The sequence below is a fragment of the Acipenser ruthenus genome, chromosome 30, assembly GCF_902713425.1.
Source record: "Acipenser ruthenus chromosome 30, fAciRut3.2 maternal haplotype, whole genome shotgun sequence".
Lineage (NCBI taxonomy): Eukaryota > Metazoa > Chordata > Actinopteri > Acipenseriformes > Acipenseridae > Acipenser > Acipenser ruthenus.
The window spans coordinates 10,290,580-10,310,272 of NC_081218.1; the positions used below are offsets into that span (position 1 = coordinate 10,290,580).

At 41.0% G+C, this 19,693-nt stretch overlaps 2 protein-coding genes across 2 annotated transcripts; both read left to right on the forward strand.

Moving 5' to 3' along the window:
* Positions 1-1,293: 1,293 nt before the first annotated feature.
* On the forward strand, positions 1,294-8,253 carry LOC117396772 (cathepsin E-A-like). Its single transcript, XM_059004911.1, has 9 exons — positions 1,294-1,389; positions 3,150-3,267; positions 4,603-4,720; positions 4,934-5,052; positions 5,359-5,558; positions 5,665-5,787; positions 6,208-6,352; positions 7,531-7,626; positions 7,875-8,253. The coding sequence occupies exons 1-9, from the start codon at positions 1,334-1,336 to the stop codon at positions 8,031-8,033; spliced, it is 1,134 nt and encodes a 377-aa protein (XP_058860894.1). The 5' UTR covers positions 1,294-1,333; the 3' UTR covers positions 8,034-8,253.
* A 2,593-nt stretch (positions 8,254-10,846) lies between these two features.
* Positions 10,847-18,637, forward strand: LOC117435600 (cathepsin E-A-like). The gene is made up of 9 exons (XM_059004910.1): positions 10,847-11,008; positions 11,932-12,088; positions 14,042-14,159; positions 14,662-14,780; positions 15,021-15,220; positions 15,701-15,823; positions 16,253-16,397; positions 17,812-17,910; positions 18,202-18,637. Exons 1-9 carry the CDS (start codon positions 10,953-10,955, stop codon positions 18,358-18,360), a joined length of 1,176 nt encoding a protein of 391 aa, XP_058860893.1. The 5' UTR covers positions 10,847-10,952; the 3' UTR covers positions 18,361-18,637.
* The last annotated feature ends 1,056 nt before the right edge of the window (positions 18,638-19,693 follow it).

A 19,693-nucleotide genomic window follows, 5' to 3' on the forward strand; every position in this document is an offset into this window, starting at 1 on the left:
CCCCCATACAGTATCGCATGAGTGGAGACATCCAGGCTTGGATGAAGATCTTGCCAGCTCTCTCAAGCTAATTGAGGTTGGGTCTGGTCAGTACCTGGGCGGTTGAATGAGGGAGACGTGCAGTGGGTTCAGTCTCTTCTCTGTGCACCACAGCTCATCTCAGGTGACTGTGCTTTCTTACAGGGCACAAGTTCAATAAGGTTTGGGTTTTCAAAGGAGCAGAGGTGTTACATGGTCCTGCCTACCCTGGCTGTATTCCAGGAGTCATTGATTCTCTAACAGCATATAAACAGGGAAATCACACATCCTCGATAATGTGCTAATTGAATTGAATTGAATTGAATTGAATTGAATTAGCATTGGTCATTTTGTTTATCGCATAAACTGGTCCTATCCCTCAGAGCATCTCTTCAGTTGAAGAATCAATCCAAACCAACTCTCTAAGACGCGGCGATCTGATTCAAACATTCAAAATCCTAAAAGGTATAGACAATGTCAACCCGGGGGACTTCTTTGACTTGAAAAAAGAAAAAAGGACCAGGGGTCATAAATGGAGATTAGATAAAGGGGCATTCAGAACAGAAAATAGGAGGCACTTTTTTACACAGAGAATTGTGAGGGTCTGGAACCAACTCCCCAGTAATGTTGTTGAAGCTGACACCCTGGGATCCTTCAAGAAGCTGCTTGATGAGATTCTGGGATCAATAAGCTACTAACAACCAAACAAGCAAGATGGGCTGAATGGCCTCCTCTCGTTTGTAAACTTTCTTATGTTCTTATGTTCTTATGTAACTGCTGGACATCCCAATATTATTTAAACATCCAGCTATCAAAACCATTCATTCCCTTCTCTGGTGCTATTTTCTGGCTTGGTGATATGAAAAGCATGTCACTTGCACTGTTGAAACACTTTCTGATTTCAATCTCATCCTTTAGCCATAGCCCTTTTTTTTAAATGCACCTAAAAAGTAACTATGTTATTTTTTTGGCTAAATTGTAAATGCATTGCCACATTTCGTTAAAAAAAAAGGAATCAATATGAGTTACTGAAAAGAACGCAATTTAGCGCTTACAATGGCAATATTGCAAAGACCTCTCCATCCCTATGGAAGCTACACGTGATTAATAATTAACCAACAAAGGTGTGAAAGAGAAGTAGGCCTGTGATGTCAGATGTTTGATAAGAAGGAGCCCTGTTTACTCTCCCCTGCCCTTGGAACAGTTCTGATGACTGGAGCCTGTAGGGATAGACACTGGCTCTCTCGCTAAACAACCTTGTGGCAGACAAGCCTACAGATGCTTCAGGTTCAGGATCAACTACCAAGGAGCGGATATGAAATCGGCAGTGCTTCTGCTGCTGTGTCTCGCCTTAGCCGAGGGGAATAAGAGGTAAAGTGCTTTTTGATATTTCATTGAGGAAAAGCCACCTTCAGAGTCTTAGTTCAGATAGGCTGGTGTGAGTGTGTGTGACACTACACGCAACTTCAAAATCAAGAGCACAAAACCATTTCAATGGGCACTATTGTATTCCTGTGGTATTCCGTTGTTAATTCATTATGAATGTATTATAATTTTTTCCCCATATATCGTTGTTGTTAATCTAATGATACAATGGAGTTTATATGGCCATTCATTTAAAAGCTTTACCATGCAATTACCATTTATAACATAGCAAATAAATCTAAATGAATTCCTGTTGTGATTAACGACTACACAATTGCAGTGTGATTCATGGATCATCTTCACTGTCTCATTAACATGGTTTACAGCCATTCGGAGTTAGGTGCAGTTCTGCTGTTGGGTTGGTTCATGTTTGATGTAGCTGGGTCCTGATATCCACTGTGGGTTAGGTGTGGTTCTGCTGCTGGGTTGGTTCATGTTTGATGTAGCTGGGTCCTGATATCCACTGTGGGTTAGGTGTGGTTCTGCTGTTGGGTTGGTTCATGTTTGATGTAGCTGGGTCCTGATATCCACTGTGGGTTAGGTGTGGTTCTGCTGTTGGGTTGGTTCATGTTTGATGTAGCTGGGTCCTGATATCCACTGTGGGTTAGGTGTGGTTCTGCTGTTGGGTTGGTTCATGTTTGATGTAGCTGGGTCCTGATATCCACTGTGGGTTAGGTGCAGTTCTGCTGTTGGGTTGGTTCATGTTTGATGTAGCTGGGTCCTGATATCCACTGTGGGTTAGGTGCGGTTCTGCTGTTGGGTTGGTTCATGTTTGATGTAGCTGGGTCCTGATATCCACTGTGGGTTAGGTGTGGTTCTGCTGTTGGGTTGGTTCATGTTTGATGTAGCTGGGTCCTGATATCCACTGTGGGTTAGGTGTGGTTCTGCTGTTGGGTTGGTTCATATTTGATGTAGCTGGGTCCTGATATCCACTGTGGGTTAGGTGTGGTTCTGCTGTTGGGTTGGTTCATGTTTGATGTAGCTGGGTCCTGATATCCACTGTGGGTTAGGTGCGGTTCTGCTGTTGGGTTGGTTCATGTTTGATGTAGCTGGGTCCTGATATCCACTGTGGGTTAGGTGTGGTTCTGCTGTTGGGTTGGTTCATGTTTGATTAGCTGGGTCCTGATATCCACTATGGGTTAGGTGTGGTTCTGCTGTTGGGTTGGTTCATGTTTGATGTATCTGGGTCCTGATATCCACTGTGAGTTAGGTGCAGTTCTGCTGTTGGGTTGGTTCATGTTTGATGTAGCTGGGTGCTGATATCTACTGTGGGTTAGGTGTGGTTCTGCTGTTGGGTTGGTTCATGTTTGATGTAGCTGGGTGCTGATATCCACTGTGGGTTAGGTACGGTTCTGCTGTTGGGTTGGTTCATGTTTGATGTAGCTGGGTGCTGATATCCACTGTGGGTTAGGTGCGGTTCTGCTGTTGGGTTGGTTCATGTTTGATGTAGCTGGGTGCTGATATCCACTGTGGGTTAGGTGCGGTTCTGCTGTTGGGTTGGTTCATGTTTGATGTAGCTGGGTCCTGATATCCACTGTGGGTTAGGTGCGGTTCTGCTGTTGGGTTGGTTCATGTTTGATGTAGCTGGGTCCTGATATCCACTGTGGGTTAGGTGTGGTTCTGCTGTTGGGTTGGTTCATGTTTGATGTAGCTGGGTCCTGATGTCCACTGCTCTGTCTCACTGTCTGGGTTCCTGTCTCTCTCAGGGTGCCTCTGAAGAGACAGAGGTCAATGAGGCGAGCGATGCGGGCGAGGGGGGGCCTGTCTGAGTTTTGGAAGACGTATCAGCTGGATATGACCCAGCACAACGATGGCTGCTGTAAGGTTAGTCTTCTTTACAATAAAACAGTCTGGACAATGATTGTGAAAACTAACAAAGTTAGTATTGTGGAAACAGCAGAGAACAAAATAGTCTTGATACAAAAATTAGCTTTGCATAAAAAAAGTTACATTGTCTGAGATTCACCCTGTTTAGTACAGATAAGAAAACAAAACACAGAAAAAGAGAGACGCTTTTTAGAAAAAAAAAAACGTATTTATTGTTTATAAAATGTATTTTAGCAAGGCCAGCTGAAATCTGACAGTGTACAATGAACATTCAACATATAGGAAACGCAGTGAAGTTCACTTCTCACTGTTTTATGAAACATAAAACAGTACGTACTGTGTGACTATGTCTCCGAAACAAAAATCATTTCATGTTGCAACAAAGCTGGAAATGATTGATCGATTGAAAAAAGTAGCAACACAGGCATATCTGTCGTGAATATGGGTCATCAAAAAACACGTGAAAAAGCACTTGGTTTACGCTCGTTCAGCTACCATGCAACAGACGCAGCAAAGCAAAATTGATTAAAGAAAAATAAAACTGAGAGTCAAGCATATGATGAACTTTGATATTTCAAAATGTTCATGTCAGATTGATTTGGAATAAAAGCTCTTTCAGTTTGGGATTCCTGCATGTTGGATTGAAACTAAACTAAAACTTTAAGATTTGGTGCACTTTTAAACATTTCATGTTGGATTGATTTTGAGTAAAAGTTCAGTTTCGATTTTTTTCTTTTTTCTTTTTTGTACTATTTTAATTCTTTAAAGAAGAGAATAAAGCAGACAGAATACTGGAAACATGTGACGAACAGGTACATGTAATTCTACTTTTAATCATAACCTCATCTCATTAACTTACTCCAACAGTTTATGGTTAATTTTGATTGTCCTTTCGCTATAACGAACCTCTTGATATTACAAACAAAAGGCTTGCACCCCAACAGGTTTGCTATAGCGAGGTTGTACTATATATATATATATATATATATATATATATATATATATATATATATATATATATATATATATATATATATATAATTTATTTCTTAGCAGACGCCCTTATCCAGGATGACTTACAATTGTTACAAGATATCACATTAATTCTGACATACAATTACATTATTTTTTACATACAATTACCCATTTATACAGTTTTTTTTTTTACTGGAGCAATCTAGGTAAAGTACCTTGCTCAAGGGTACAGCACCAGTGTCCCCCACAAGGGACTGAACCCACGACCCTCCGGTCAATCCAGAGCCCTAACCACTACTCCACACTGCTGCTATATACATATATGCAAACATATCTTTCATGTCTTCTATCTTTCAGGCTGAATATTATGGGGAGATCTCCATAGGGACCCCTCCTCAGAACTTCACTGTGATCTTCGACACTGGTTCCTCCAACCTTTGGGTCCCCTCTGGTCTGTGTTCTGGTCAAGCCTGCAGTGAGTATGGACTCCCCTCATCCCCTGTTACAGATAAATGTTGACTGTAAACAGCATATGATCAGGGACTGAAATATGGTTAGGTAAATACTAGCCAGCAGCAAATAGCTCAAAAACTTTGAGCTGCCTCATCGAGTTCTGGAATACACCCAGACAAGAGAAATTCAATCATGACCATTATCAATCTTGTTCTGTATCGGTTTAACTTTTCAGAAGCCCACCACAGATATAATTCTTCTGACTCTGTGACTTACCAAGTTGATGGACGCCCATTCTCCATTCAATATGGCACAGGGAGCCTGGCTGGAATCATAGGGATTGACCTGGTGACTGTATGTATTTTTTATTTAGACTGACTAGGGATATAATTGCATTGTAATAACTGAATCAGCCTGTACTTACAACATAATAACATGATATATATGCAATACAATTGTAATAACGGAATAGATATGTAATAACATTGTATGAATGTGATTAGGTTATTATAACTGAATATACATACTATTCAATTGTAGTGACTGAATAGATGTGTAATTACAGTGCAATAACTGAATGCACATGTAATTACATTGTAATAATAACTGGTTATTTTATAATGGTTCTGCTCTTACATGGTAACTCTCCCTGTCCTGTAGGTGGAGGGGATCGCTGTGTCTAATCAGCAGTTTGGGGAGAGTGTGACAGAGCCAGGCAGCACTTTCGTCGATGCCAACTTTGACGGGATCTTGGGGTTGGGGTACCCGGCCATTGCAGCAGGTGGGGCGACACCAGTGTTTGACAACATGATGTCACAAAACCTGGTGGAGATGCCCATCTTTAGTGTTTACCTGAACAGGTAACATCTGTCTGCCTGTCTGTCTATCTATATTGAATACCTATATTCCTGTACACATGAGGTAACACACACACATGCACAAAGAAAAGCTTGTCATGTTTTTCAGGAACCTGGATTACTCCAGCGGCGGGGAGCTCATCTTTGGGGGGTTTGACTCCTCACACTTCTCCGGGGAGCTGCACTGGGTTCCCGTCACAAAGCAGGGCTACTGGCAGATCCTGGTGGACAAGTGAGTCGAGAGAACCACACAGACAATATAAAAACTCTTCTTGGTGGCTTTTCCATAACATGATTCCATTCATTCAAGAAACTATTATATAGGGGATCCCGTAAATGATACAGAACATTTGATTGGCTGCTGTAGCATGACAAGGGATGGAAATGGTGTTTTGTTTTCATAGAGTGACACATTATATTAACCATATTACTATGTTGGAAGGTTTGTAATGTTTTCAGAAAAAATAGCATATGCTAAAGTCATGAGAACTTTTGAAAGAACTTTTGAAATCTAGTTGAAAAAACATAATTAGAATGATTGATGACCATTGTCACAGACCAAAGAATAATACAAACCTAAAAAAATCTTCTTCTTCTTCTTCTTCTTCTTCTTCTTCTTCTTCTTCTTCTTCTTCTTCTTCTTCTTCTTCAGTATCAAAGTGAATGGTGAGGTGATGTTCTGCAGTGGTGGCTGCCAGGCGATTGTAGACACAGGCACTTCCATGCTGACGGGACCCACTGCAGACATCACAGCCCTGCAGCAGCACCTGGGAGCCTCACCCCTGGACGAGGGGACGGTGAGTGATTCTGCTCTCCCCCTGACTGGAACCTGAACTCTGAATCACATTCAAATCCATCTCGCTCTTGGACAAGGTACTCTGCCTGAGCCCAAGGAGCGTTACACATTTTTTGCATATTAACTTCCCTTTAAGACAAACATCGATTTGTGAAAATGATCTTTGAAAAAAAAGGCGAACAATATTGTCTTAAAGGGGATGTGATTTTGACAGTCCATTTATTGTACACTTGTCAGGCTCGTCACATCCACCTTATTTTAACATGTGCTGTTTAAATTGTATAAAGTCATTTTATTCACAGTAAAACAGGTTTAAAAGGCACTGCATATCAACATGACACTCAGCACCGCATCTCCAATCCTGCCCCACCCCTTGTTCACTGTATTTACCACATACCTCTTCTGAATCGTGCATACTGATAAATCATCTCCTGATCACTCGATTATTCACTAAACTCCTCAATAATGCTATCCAAGTCATTATTTTATTCCTATAACATCTCAGAAAGCTTGGCAAATATCCGCAATGCGGAAGCAACCATCTTGGTTGTTTGTGAGGACGGTACTATGCATATTACTCAGATCCGCCTCGGCCATTGAAAGCTTTTCTCATTGTTTTCATATAAAAAATGACTAGGGACCTGTGAATGATGCCTTTTTGATGATGTCGGACAGGGTCCGACATTGGACCGCAAAGGGTTATACCTGTACATAGAGATTCTAAAACCTGTGTCGTCCAAAATATTATTAGTACAAAATGCAGTGTGGCAGCAGTGTGGAGTAGTGGTTAGGGCACTGGACTCTTGACCGGAGGGTTGTGGGTTCAATCCCCAGTGGGGGGCACTGCTGTTGTACCCTTGAGCAAGGTACTTTACCTAGATTGCTCCAGTAAAAACCCAACTGTATAAATGGGCAATTGTATGTAAAAAAATAATGTGATAACTGTATAATGTGAAATAATGTATAATGTGATATCTTGTAACAATTGTAAATCGCCCTGGATAAGGGCGTCTGCTAAGAAATGAATTATAAATGAAAATGGAAAAACAGCAATTAAAATTCTAGGAAGACAGGGCATCTAGTGACTATCTAGAGTGTAAAAGGTTAGATGGTGAACTGCGTTGATTGAGCCGCTGTCTGTCTGTCTGTCTTGTTTGCTGCCTCCTGCTTGCTGTGTAGTATGCTGTGGAGTGTGGAAGCATCAACATACTGCCTGATGTGACTTTCACAATCAACGGTGCTGAGTTCACCCTCAACCCGGCTGCCTACATGATGGTAAGAAGCGTCACAAAACTTTAAGGACTGTTTTAAGGATTGTTTTTAGGGAATGTTTTTTGAGTTGTATTTCTCATGTTATAATCTGTGAATAAGCCTCTTTAAAACAGTTAAAAGGGTTTTTGATGGACAGCGTGATTGAATTAATCATCTTCTGCTTTTGATTATTTTTTTAAAAGCTTGGTTAGGATCACACTGTTTTTACGTGTAGCATTGCGTGTTTAACCCCTTCCTCTCTGCCTCTTCAGGAGGAGTCTGGGGGGCTCTGCGCCAGGAGGTTCCAGGGTATGGACATCCCCCCACCAGTGGGTCCCCTCTGGATTCTGGGGGACGTCTTCATTGGCCAGTTCTACTCCGTATTCGACCGGGGCAACAACCGTGTTGGCCTGGCCAAAGCCGTACCCTGACCCCGGGCTGACCTCTGGAGAGGGAGAGTGGAGAGTAATCGTGACACTCCTGGAAGTCAACAGTGGCTTAAAACAAATCAGACAACTGCACTGCTTGTATACAGAAACCGATCCGCCTTCTAGGTGCTGATTTCTTGTGTGTTGCGATAAAAAAAGATTTAATAGTTTTTTTTGTTGTTTTTTTATTTTTAGTTTGTATAAAAAATGTTTTAAAGGATGTACAGCCACACTACACAGCAGGCGCGAACACCATAGAAATACAATCGTTGTGAGGATTAAATAGTATGTTGATGATTGACACTAACGGACACAATAGAAAATGACATTACTTTGCGTGCTTTTCGTAAACTAAAATGATAGTATGCAATACAGAATGCGTTGCAAAAGTTGGTTTCTGTGTTCAGACTGAAAAAGGGGATGCACACTTCAGCCGGCTCTGTTTCTGAGAGGTCTGCATGAGGCCATCTGACCACTAAACCAGTGACAATTATCACATAACAAACACCAGCTCTTAGAAGCTCCCGACAGAGCGGATGAATATCGTCCTCCCCTTTGAGGGGTAATTGATTACCTTCACGTACACCCAAGGATGACCCATCATCTGTACAACCAAAAAGAATCAATGTTATTATCACAACCTCAAACTAGGTAATTTAAAGCTTTGAAGCTAAAAGTCCTGGAGGAAATCAGAACAGATTTAAAATGACTTGGAGGAAAAAACTCTTGTTATTAATAACCTTGAGGACTGGAGTTAAATGAGCACTCTTGCAGATGGAATGAAAGGACACTCAGGTAACCTGTTTCTCACATTGGCTCTACACTACACTTTTTCCCTGAAAGTGCCGTCTTGTGATTTTTTCGCATGCATGGTTGGTTCTGCAATTATTTAAATTGCTCAGCACACTTCTAACCCACAGCGTTGAGTCACAGAGCTGGTATCCAGGTTACAGAGACAAAAACAACTGTCCACCAGGCACATGTTTGGAAACAGGGACAAGGGACAACAAGAGAAAAAGTAAGCAAAAAATGCATTGAAAAAAAGGTCTTAGGTGTTTAGTTATTTTAGTTTGAACATGCTGCAGTGCGGTTGGAGTAGACCGGGGGAGAGCTGTGATGTTTGAAACTTATTTTCATTTTATTAATAAATATTAATAAGTATTCCATCAGCCTTGCCACCAATACATTCAGAAGTTTCTACCTAAAATCTAGCTTATTAGTTGGCATTCTTGATAGACAGAATGAGTTACACTGTCCCCTACAGGCCGGAGGCTAACAATACTTTGCAGTGTTTTCAAAAACACTTTCCTAGTTAAACTGCGGAGTCCTGCTGGCAAACCTCAGGTGATTGATCAGCAAACCCAGAATCCCTGCCAGCGACCCCAGTTTAACCAGTACCCATGAGGTGGTGGTGTAGGGGATCCTTTCATTCTTCTATGCGCATCTCACACACTCTGCCTGCTGTTCAACTCATCTAATCTGAGTGAAAAGCAGTGCAGCTTTAACACAGGAAACGCCTTCTTAGATGCATTAATCTTGTATAACCACACACTCTTCTTCCTCCAATTAACCCTGACACAAATCCTGTCAATGGCTCAGCACATTTTGTCCTGTTTTGTATTTTCAGTTGCTTTCTTTTTTGTAATCCTCCCAATGTCATGCCATTTTTTTTATGGCGAGTTTCTGTTGCTTACAGTGTCCCAGCGAATTAATTTTGTTAGTTATTTCTTTCCATGTTTGAGCTGTAGTACATTGCTTGCAAAAATTCTTCGAAGGAGGGAGGCTACGAATTTGCAGTATTTACGAACACGCAAGTAATATTAATACATAGAGCCCACAGTCTTCAAAAACCATGCTCAGCATTACGCTAACAGAGCCTTCCTTCGGGGTCTGTTTTTTTCCTTTGTTCGTGGTTTTGAGTGAACAGACTCCTCCTGCTCCTATTTGCACTCTTTTAAAGTTCTTGAATAAAGAACAGAAGCAATGATAAAACTACAAACTACTTTGTCTGTGATATGTGCTTCCCTTGCTGTCTCCCATCTTTCAACACTTATTTTGAATAAAATATAAAAAAAAAAAAGTGTTGGTTTTTTATTAACCGAGTAGCACAGAGCCATATTTTGTCACTAAAGCTCCAAACCATATTTTTTTTCTTAATAAACCACAAATGTAATATATTGTGAGCAAGAACAGTACGGTACCTAAATTCATTTTTATATGCATCATATGATCATATGCTACTTGAATTAAACTGGCAGTAAATAAAACAAGATTATATATATATATATATATATATATATATATATATATATATATATATATATAGAGAGAGAGAGAGAGAGAGAGAGAGAGAGAGAGAGAGAGAGAGAGAGAGAGAGAGAGAGAGAGAGAGAGAGAGAGAGAGAGAGAGAGAGAGAGTATACTTTGTACAGTAGCCACTTCCATTTATCTTACTTTGACACAGTAGAACAGAAAAACCCTCCTGGTTTCACAAACCCGATTATAAATTCTACACTCCCAGTCCCTTATCTAAATTAACATTAACGTTTCAGAAGACTGTGTTTTGAGTTACTCATCTCGGACCGGTTTACTCAACAACAACAAAAAATAATCCGCCAGCCACAGCCCACCCAGGCCCACCCGTGGCTATACCACTGATTGGAAAGACCTCTCCATCTCTATGCAAGCACTTGAAGACTAGCTACACGTGATTAATAATTAACTAACAAAGGTGTGAAAGAGAAGTAGGCCTGTGATGTCAGATGTTTGATAAGAAGGAGCCCTGTTTACTCTCCCCTGCCCTTGGAACAGTTCTGATGACTGGAGTCTGTAGGGATAGACACTGGCTCTCTCCCTAAACAACCTTGTGGAAGACAAGCCTACAGATTCTTCAGATTTGGGATCAACTACCAAGGAGCGACTATGAAATCGGCAGTGCTTCTGCTGCTGTGTCTCGCCTTAGCCGAGGGGAATAAGAGGTAAAGTGTGTGTGTGTCTGTGTTTGTATGTGTGTCTCTGTGTTTGTATGTGTGTGTCTGTTTGTATGTGTATGTGTCTGTGTTTGTATGTGTGTGTCTGTGTTTATGTGTGTGTCTTTGTTTGTATGTGTGTCTTTGTTTGTATGTGTGTGTCTTTGTTTGTATGTGTTTGTCTGTGTTTGTATGTGTTTGCATGTATGTGTTTGCATGTATGTGTTTGCATGTATGTGTGTGTTTGTATGTATGCATGTGTGTATGTGTTTGTATGTATGTCTCTGTGTGTGTATGTATGTATTTCATTGATGAAAAGCCACCTAATAGGCTGGTGTGGGTGTGAGTGACAGAACCAGCAACTTCAAATCCAGAGCACAAAACCATTTCAATGGGCACTATTTTATTCCTGTGGTATTCTGTTGTTAATTCATTATGAATGTATTATAATTTTTGTGATTAACGACGAGACAGTTTTACAGGTTTACAGCCATTTGGAGTTAGGTACGGTTCTGCTGTTGGGTTGGTTCATGTTTGATGTAGCTGGGTCCTGATATCCACTGTGGGTTAGGTGCGGTTCTGCTGTTGGGTTGGTTCATGTTTGATGTAGCTGGGTCCTGATATCCACTGTGGGTTAGGTGTGGTTCTGCTGTTGGGTTGGTTCATGTTTGATGTAGCTGGGTGCTGATATCTACTGTGGGTTAGGTGTGGTTCTGCTGTTGGGTTGGTTCATGTTTGATGTAGCTGGGTCCTGATGTTCACTGTGGGTTAGGTGCGGTTCTGCTGTTGGGTTGGTTCATGTTTGATGTAGCTGGGTCCTGATATCCACTGTGGGTTAGGTGTGGTTCTGCTGTTGGGTTGGTTCATGTTTGATTAGCTGGGTCCTGATGTCCACTGCTCTGTCTCACTGTCTGGGTTCCTGTCTCTCTCAGGGTGCCTCTGAAGAGACAGAGGTCGATGAGGCGAGCAATGCGGGCGAGGGGGGGCCTGTCTGAGTTTTGGAAGAAGTATCAGCTGGATATGACCCAGCACAGCGATGCCTGCCCTGCTGCCACCAAGGCAGATGAACCCCTCATCAACTACATGGATGTAAGGATCTCCTGTGTGTGTGACTGCACAGGGACGGCAACACCAAGCCAGTATCCCTCACTATACATGGATGGAAATAAGACTCCTATTGCATAGCAGTGTGATCCATTCCTGGTTTTACTATGAGTTTAATAGAACACACCTGCGCTTGTTACCTGTAGACTTTGATTTATCAAGCTCGTATTAAAACCTGAAATGGGTGTGTGAAATGGTGGCGTTGTGGCCAAGACTGGTTACCAGCCAGAGAGAAAGCTTCAGTTTCAAGTGCAAATGCACACTTTTATCAACAAAACAAACAAAATCAAACACAGGACCAAAAAAAAGATTTGAACAAACACAAATCAAAACCTCCCTTTAAACTAACTCCACTGTTCAGGCTGGGTATTCACCTTCACCAAACCATCCTCTACGTAAACAAAGGATTTGACTCCTTTATATACCATCCATTAACCAATCAAGACCCAGTCACATTCCCCACGTGGATTTGGCAGGAATGGGATTTTAACCCCATCCCTGCCAAACTTCAATTCAACACAAACTTTATAACCAAAGCACAGTATTTACAGGTTCACTTCCGCCCTGCCGCAGGATGTAACGGCTCAGTAATAGGAGTCCTATTTCCATCCCTGCTATGTTTCTAGGTGCCCTTTTATGTTTTTCACAGTGGTTTCCCCGTGCTTATACCTCTATTCATGATGCCTTTTGTTTACTGTTCTTTACCATGCTTCCTTGTGATTTATCAATCTGAGCTTAAACATGCTTTCACTTGGCATCACTAAACTTTTCTAAACTTTCAACAGGCTAGCAACATAAATGATCCATTTGGCTTTACATGGCTACATCTAGTTATAATTATATGTTGTATAGTTTTAATTAAAGAAAAAAAAAACTTATTATGACATACAGTTGTAGTCAAAAGTTTACATACCGTTTACATGCTATGGAATCCATTTTACCATGTACTGGAACTAAATTTTCTGTGCCAATAGAGGAAAAACAGCCCCATAGAAGGATATTACCACCTCCATGCTTGACAGTAGGTATGGTGTTCTTTTCTTTGAACGCCTCACCAGACTTTCTCCAAATGTAACAACTATCAGCGTGACCACATAGCTCGATTTTTGTTTCACCACTCCACAAAACCTTTGAGCAGAACTCATATCCATCATTCAAATGCCATTTTGCAAACTTTAAGCGATTGTCCTTGTGACGTTTTCCTAAGAGTGTCTTTTTCCTTGGCCTGCGACCATTGAGACCTTCACCACGTTGAATATCTTTGGCAGTCAATCTTGGATTGTTATTAACCTTCCTCACAATTCTTCTACTTGCTCTTGGTGAAAGAACCTTCTTTATAACAGACAGAGGGAGTGTTGTGACAGTACCATGAGTCTTGTACTTCTTCATAATAAAAACAATAGTTGAAATTGGGATACTCAAATGCTTGGAAATCTTCTTGTATCCTTCTCCAGCTTTATGACAATAAATAATTGTCTGCCTAAGGTCTTCAGAGAGCTCTTAATTAATCAACAATCAATCAATCAATTAATTAATTAATTAATTAATTAATTAATTTTCCCATATTGACTTATTGGTAATGACAGCAATCATCCTATGCCTAACCCTTTTGTACTCTCTAAGAATGTTCACAAACAAGACAGCATTTTCTAGACTTTTCTAGATTTAGGTTCTGCATTATCATATTGAAATTTCTAGCACCTTGTCAATTTGAAATTTCTAGCACCTTGTCAACCTTGAAATTTCTAACACTATCTTGTTAGATCCTGATTCTCCATGGATATAGAGCTATTTGCTGTTTTTGAATTGTCTGTAATTCTCTCTCTCTATCTTTCTATCTGTCTCAATATATATATATATATATATATATATATATATATATATATATATATATATATATATATATATATATATGCAAACATGTCTTCTATCTTTCAGGCTGAATATTATGGGGAGATCTCCATAGGGACCCCTCCTCAGAACTTCACTGTGATCTTCGACACTGGCTCATCCAACCTTTGGGTCCCCTCTGGTCTGTGTTCCGGCCAAGCCTGCGGTGAGTATGGACTCCCCTCATTCCCTGTTACAGATACACAATGACTGTAAACAGCATATGATCAGGGACTGAAACAGGGTTAGATAATACCAGCCAGCAGCAAGTAGTTCAAAAATGTTGAGCTGCCTCATTGAGTTCTGGATACGCCCAGACAAGAGAAATTCAATTATTATTATTATTATTTATTATTATTATTTATTTCTTAGCAGACGCCCTTATCCAGGGCGACTTACAATTGTTACAAGATTTCACATTATACATTATTTCATATTATACAGATATCACATTATTTTTATTACCCATTTTTACAGTTGGGTTTTTACTGGAGCAATCTAGATAAAGTACCTTGCTCAAGGGTACAGCAGCAGTGTCCCCACTGGGGATTGAACCCACAACCCTCCAGTCAAGAGTCCAGAGCCCTAACCACTACTCCACACTGCTGCCCTATCATGACCAATCATGACCATTATCAATATCGTTCTGTTTCTGTCTGACTTTTCAGAAACCCATCACAGATATCATTCTTTGGACTCTGTGACTTACCAAGTCGATGGACGCCAATTCTCCATTGAGTATGGCACAGGGAGCCTGACTGGAATTCTAGGGATTGACCTGGTGACTGTATGTATTAATAATAGTTTTGCTGAGTCTTTATTTAGACAAGTATTTCCATTGTAATAACTGAATATACATGTAACCACATTGTAATACCTGAATAGACATGTATTCTGATTGTAATAACTGAATATACAGTACATGTAGTTCCAGTGTATTAACTGCATATACGTGTAATTACATTGCAATAACTGGATGTTTTCCAATGGTTCCTGCTATTACATGGTAACTCTCCCTGTCCTGTAGGTGGAGGGGATCGCTGTGTCTAATCAGCAGTTTGGGGAGAGCGTGACGGAGCCAGGCAGCACTTTTGTCGATGCCAACTTCGACGGGATCTTGGGGTTGGGGTACCCGACCATTGCGGCAGGTGGGGCGACACCGGTGTTTGACAACATGATGGCACAAAACCTGGTGGAGATGCCCATCTTTAGTGTTTACCTGAACAGGTAACATCTGTCTGCCTGTCTGTCTGTCTATCTATCTGTCTATCTATCTATCTATCTATCTATCTATCTATCTATCTATTTATCTATCTATATTCAGCTGGACTAATTGCATTGGGGTCTGCACTGATGGAGCTGCAGCAGTGACTGGAAAGCCATTGCACCTTGCGCTATTTGGACACATTGCTTTTTACACAGAGATGTGCATGCTGGGAAAGATATTGAACCAGGTCTTCACAGTGATCTGAACACAGTGGTAACACTCGTTAATTTTATTAAATCCAGAGCAACAAACTCCAGGTGTTTTGCTGCACTTTGTGAGGAAGTGGGCGCAGAGCACCATTCTTTGCTCATGTATATCGAGGCATCTCGAGGCAGAATGCTTACCTGTATATATCATCTCAAGGAAGGGTTTCGTAACATACATACATGCACAAAGAACAGCGACAGAGCATCTCCTCTTACTCGCGTGTTGTTTTTCAGGAACCCAGATTACTCCAGCGGCGGGGAGCTCATCTTTGGGGGGTTTGACCGCTCGCACTTCTCCGGGGAGCTGCACTGGGTTCCCATCACAAAGCAGGGCTACTGGCAGATCCTGGTGGACAAGTGAGTCGAGAGAACCACACAGACAATATAAAAACTCTTCTTGGTGGCTTTTCCGTAGCATGATTCCATTAATTCGAGAAACTATTATATAGGGGATCCCGTAAATGATACAGAACATTTGATTGGCTGCTGTAGCATGACAAGGGATGGAAATGGTGTTTTGTTTTCATAGAGTGACACATTATATTAACCATATTACTGTGTTGGAAGGTTTGTAATGTTTTCAGAAAAAATAGCATATGCTAAAGTCATGAGAACTTTTGAAAGAACTTTTGAAATCTAGTTGAAAAAACATAATTAGAATGATTGATGACCATTGTCACAGACCAAAGAATAATACAAACCTAAAAAAATCTTCTTCTTCTTCTTCTTCTTCTTCTTCTTCTTCTTCTTCTTCTTCTTCTTCTTCTTCTTCTTCTTCTTCTTCAGTATCAAAGTGAATGGTGAGGTGATGTTCTGCAGTGGTGGCTGCCAGGCGATTGTAGACACAGGCACTTCCATGCTGACGGGACCCACTGCAGACATCACAGCCCTTCAGCAGCACCTGGGAGCCTCACCCCTGGATGAGGGCACGGTGAGTGACTCTGCTCTCCCTCTGACTGGAACCTGAACTCTGAATCACATTCAAATCCTTCTTGCTCCTGGACAAGGTACTCTGCCTGAGCCCAAGGAGCGTTACACATTTTTTACATATTAACTTCCCTTTAAGACAAACATCGATTCTCTTCAAAACAACAGCACATCTACTGTACAATAACCTACAGGCAATCATTTGTGAAAATGATCTTTAAAAGCAAAGGCCAACAATATTGTCTTAAAGGGGATGGGATTTTGAACACATTTCTGATACATACACTGCTGTGCAAAAGTCTTAGACATGTTGCATTTTTCTACTCTGATGCATTATGAACATCAACAATTACTCAAAGCCTCCACTAGTGTGTTCTACTATTATGACAACCTTGACTTGCATAAAGAAGGAACAACATTGAGTGAAATAGCTTTCGAGGTGTGGTATCCGAAGCATAATCAACAAGCACAGAGAAACATCATCTGTAATTGACAAACCCACGACTGGAAGACCCAAAAAGCTGTCTAACGAGGATGAGCAATACTTGAAGATAATATCCTTAAGGAATAGAAAGAAGACAAGTGTTGAATTGATAACAGAACTGACAGAAGACACAGGTGTCGTTGTCCATCCATCAGCAGTCCAAAGCACCTTTGACCACTGTTCCATAGTCCAATTTCTATGTTCTTGTGCATATTTTAGCCTTTTAGTCTCGTTCCCCTTTCGTAACAGAGGTATTCTTACTGCAACACATCCTTTAAGTCCTGATTTCAAGAGTGACCTTAGTACTGTTGATTTGATGGTCAACGACACCTGTGCCTTCTGCCAGTTCTGTTGTCAATTCAATGCTTGTCTTCTTTCTATTCCTTAAGGGTATTATCTTCAAGTATTGCTTATCCTTGTTAGACAGCTTTTTAGGTCTTCCAGTACTGGGTTTGTCAATTAGAGATGATGTTTCTTCTCTGTACTTGTTGATTATGCTTCGGATACCACACCTTGAAAATCAAGTGATATGAGCTATTTCATTCAATGTTGTTCCTTCTTTATGCAAGTCAAGGTTGTTATAATAGTAGAAAACACTAGTGGAGGCTTTGAGTAAATTGTTGATGTTCATAATGCATCAGAGTAGAAAAATGCAACATGTCTAAGACTTTTGCACAGCAGAGTACATATTTCCAATAGAATTTGTTCCATTTTCTTTAATATTACCTTAATTACCTGTAGAAGAGATTCTAAAACCTGTGTCATCCAAAACATTATTAGTACAAAATGGAAAAACAGCAATTAAAATTCTAGGAAGACAGGGCATCTAGTGACTATCTAGAGTGTAAAAGGTTAAATGGTGAACTGCGTTGATCGAGCCGCTGTCTGCCTGTCTGTCTGTCTTGTTTCCCGCTGCCTCCTGCTTGCTGTGTAGTATGCTGTGGAGTGTGGAAGCATCAACATACTGCCTGACGTGACTTTCACAATCAACGGTGCTGAGTTCACTCTCAACCCGGCTGCCTACATTGTGATGGTAAGAAGCACCGGTCACAAAACCTTAAGGACTTTAGGTGTTTAGGGAATGTTGTTTGAGTTGGAGTTCTCAGGTTAAGCAGTTCTTTAAACTGTGTTAACAAACTTCTAACCCTCTTTAAAATAGTTGCAAGGGTTTGGATAGACAGCAATCCTGATTGAATGAATCATCATGTGCTTTTAAACAAAAACAGTCCTTAACAAAATATTCTTCATAACACTATAGCAATGGATTTTGAAAAGCTTAATGTTACACCTTGCGTGTTTAAACCCTTCCTCTCTGCCTCTTCAGGAGGAGTCTGAGGGGCTCTGCACCACTGGGTTCCAGGGTATGGACATCCCCCCCCCAGGGGGTCCCCTCTGGATTCTGGGGGACGTCTTCATTGGCCAGTTCTATTCCGTGTTTGACCGAGGCAACAACCGCGTTGGCCTGGCCAAAGCCGTGCCCTGACCCCGTGGTGACCTCTGGAGAGGGAGAGTGGAGAATAATCGTGACACTCCCAGAAGTCAACAGCGGCTTAAAATGAGTTCAACGGCCGCACTGCTTGTATACAGAAACTGATCCAACTCCCAGGTGCTGGTTTCTTGTGTGCAATGATAAAAAAAGATGTAATTGTTTTTTTTTGTATCATTTTTTTAAAGGATGTAGGGCAGCTTCACAGCAGGTGTGAACACTATAGAAATCCAATCATTGTGAGGATTAAATGGTATGGTGGTGATTGACAATAACGAACAAAATAAAAAATGACGATTCTTTACATGCTTTTCGTAAACTAAAATGAGAGTATGCAATACAGAATGGGTTGAACAGGTTGGTTTCTGTGTTCAGACGGATAAAGGGGAAGCACACTTCAGCCAGGCCTTGCTTCTGAGAGGCTTGTGGCTGGACTGTGACTCATGGGCACCTGACAGGGTTAAGAAAGAAGGTCATCTGCTCATTTGTCTCTGAGTCAGGGATTCGTAAATCCAGCAACTAGACCATCTGACCACTAAACCAGTGACAATTATCACAGAACAAACACCAGCTCTTAGAAGCTCCCGACAGAGCGGATGAATATCGTCCTCCCCTTTGAGGCGTAATTGATTACCTTCACATACACCCAAGGATGACCCGTCATCTGTACAACCACCAGGTAAAAGAATCAATGTTTTTACCACAACCTCAAACTAGGTAATTTAAAGCTTTGCCTAAAAGTCCTGGAGGAGATCAGATTTAAAATGAACAGTTAAGACTTCTTGATTGGACAAAAAAAGCTGGTTTGTTATTAATAACCTTGAGGACTGGAGTTAAATGAGCACTCTTGCAGCCAGAACGAAAGGACACTCAGGTAACCTGTTTCTCACATTGGCTCTACACTACACCGTTTCCCTGAAGGTGTCGTCTTGTGATTTTCTCGCATGCATGGTTGGTTCTGCAATTGTTTCCATTTAATAAATTGCTCAGCACACTTCTAACCCACAGCTCTGAGTCACAGAGCTGGTATCCAGGATACAGAGACAAAAACAACTATCCACCAGGCACATGCTTGGAAACAGGGACAACAAGAGAAGAAGTAATCATAAAATGCATTGAACAGAAGATCTTTGGGTGTTTAGTTATTTTAGTTTGAACACGCTGCAGTGGGGTTGGAGTAGACCGGGGAGAGCTGTGATGTTTGAAACTCATTTCCATTTTGTTAATAAATAATAATACATCTTTAATCAACCTTGCCACCAATACATTCAGAAGTTTCTGTCTAAAAGCTAGCTTATTAGTTAGCATTCTTGATAGACAGGATGCTTTA

Bases quoted from the DNA above. Each gene is read 5' to 3' on its own strand.
- LOC117396772 (XM_059004911.1), top strand. From the start codon at position 1,334: ATGAAATCGGCAGTGCTTCTGCTGCTGTGTCTCGCCTTAGCCGAGGGG. The intron at 1,390-3,149 runs GTAAAGTGCTTT...TGTCTCTCTCAG, and splicing joins TTAGCCGAGGGGAATAAGAG to GGTGCCTCTGAAGAGACAGA. The intron at 4,721-4,933 runs GTGAGTATGGAC...TTAACTTTTCAG, and splicing joins GTGTTCTGGTCAAGCCTGCA to AAGCCCACCACAGATATAAT.
- LOC117435600 (XM_059004910.1), top strand. From the start codon at position 10,953: ATGAAATCGGCAGTGCTTCTGCTGCTGTGTCTCGCCTTAGCCGAGGGG. The intron at 15,221-15,700 runs GTAACATCTGTC...GTTGTTTTTCAG, and splicing joins TTTAGTGTTTACCTGAACAG to GAACCCAGATTACTCCAGCG. The intron at 16,398-17,811 runs GTGAGTGACTCT...CTTGCTGTGTAG, and splicing joins CACCCCTGGATGAGGGCACG to TATGCTGTGGAGTGTGGAAG.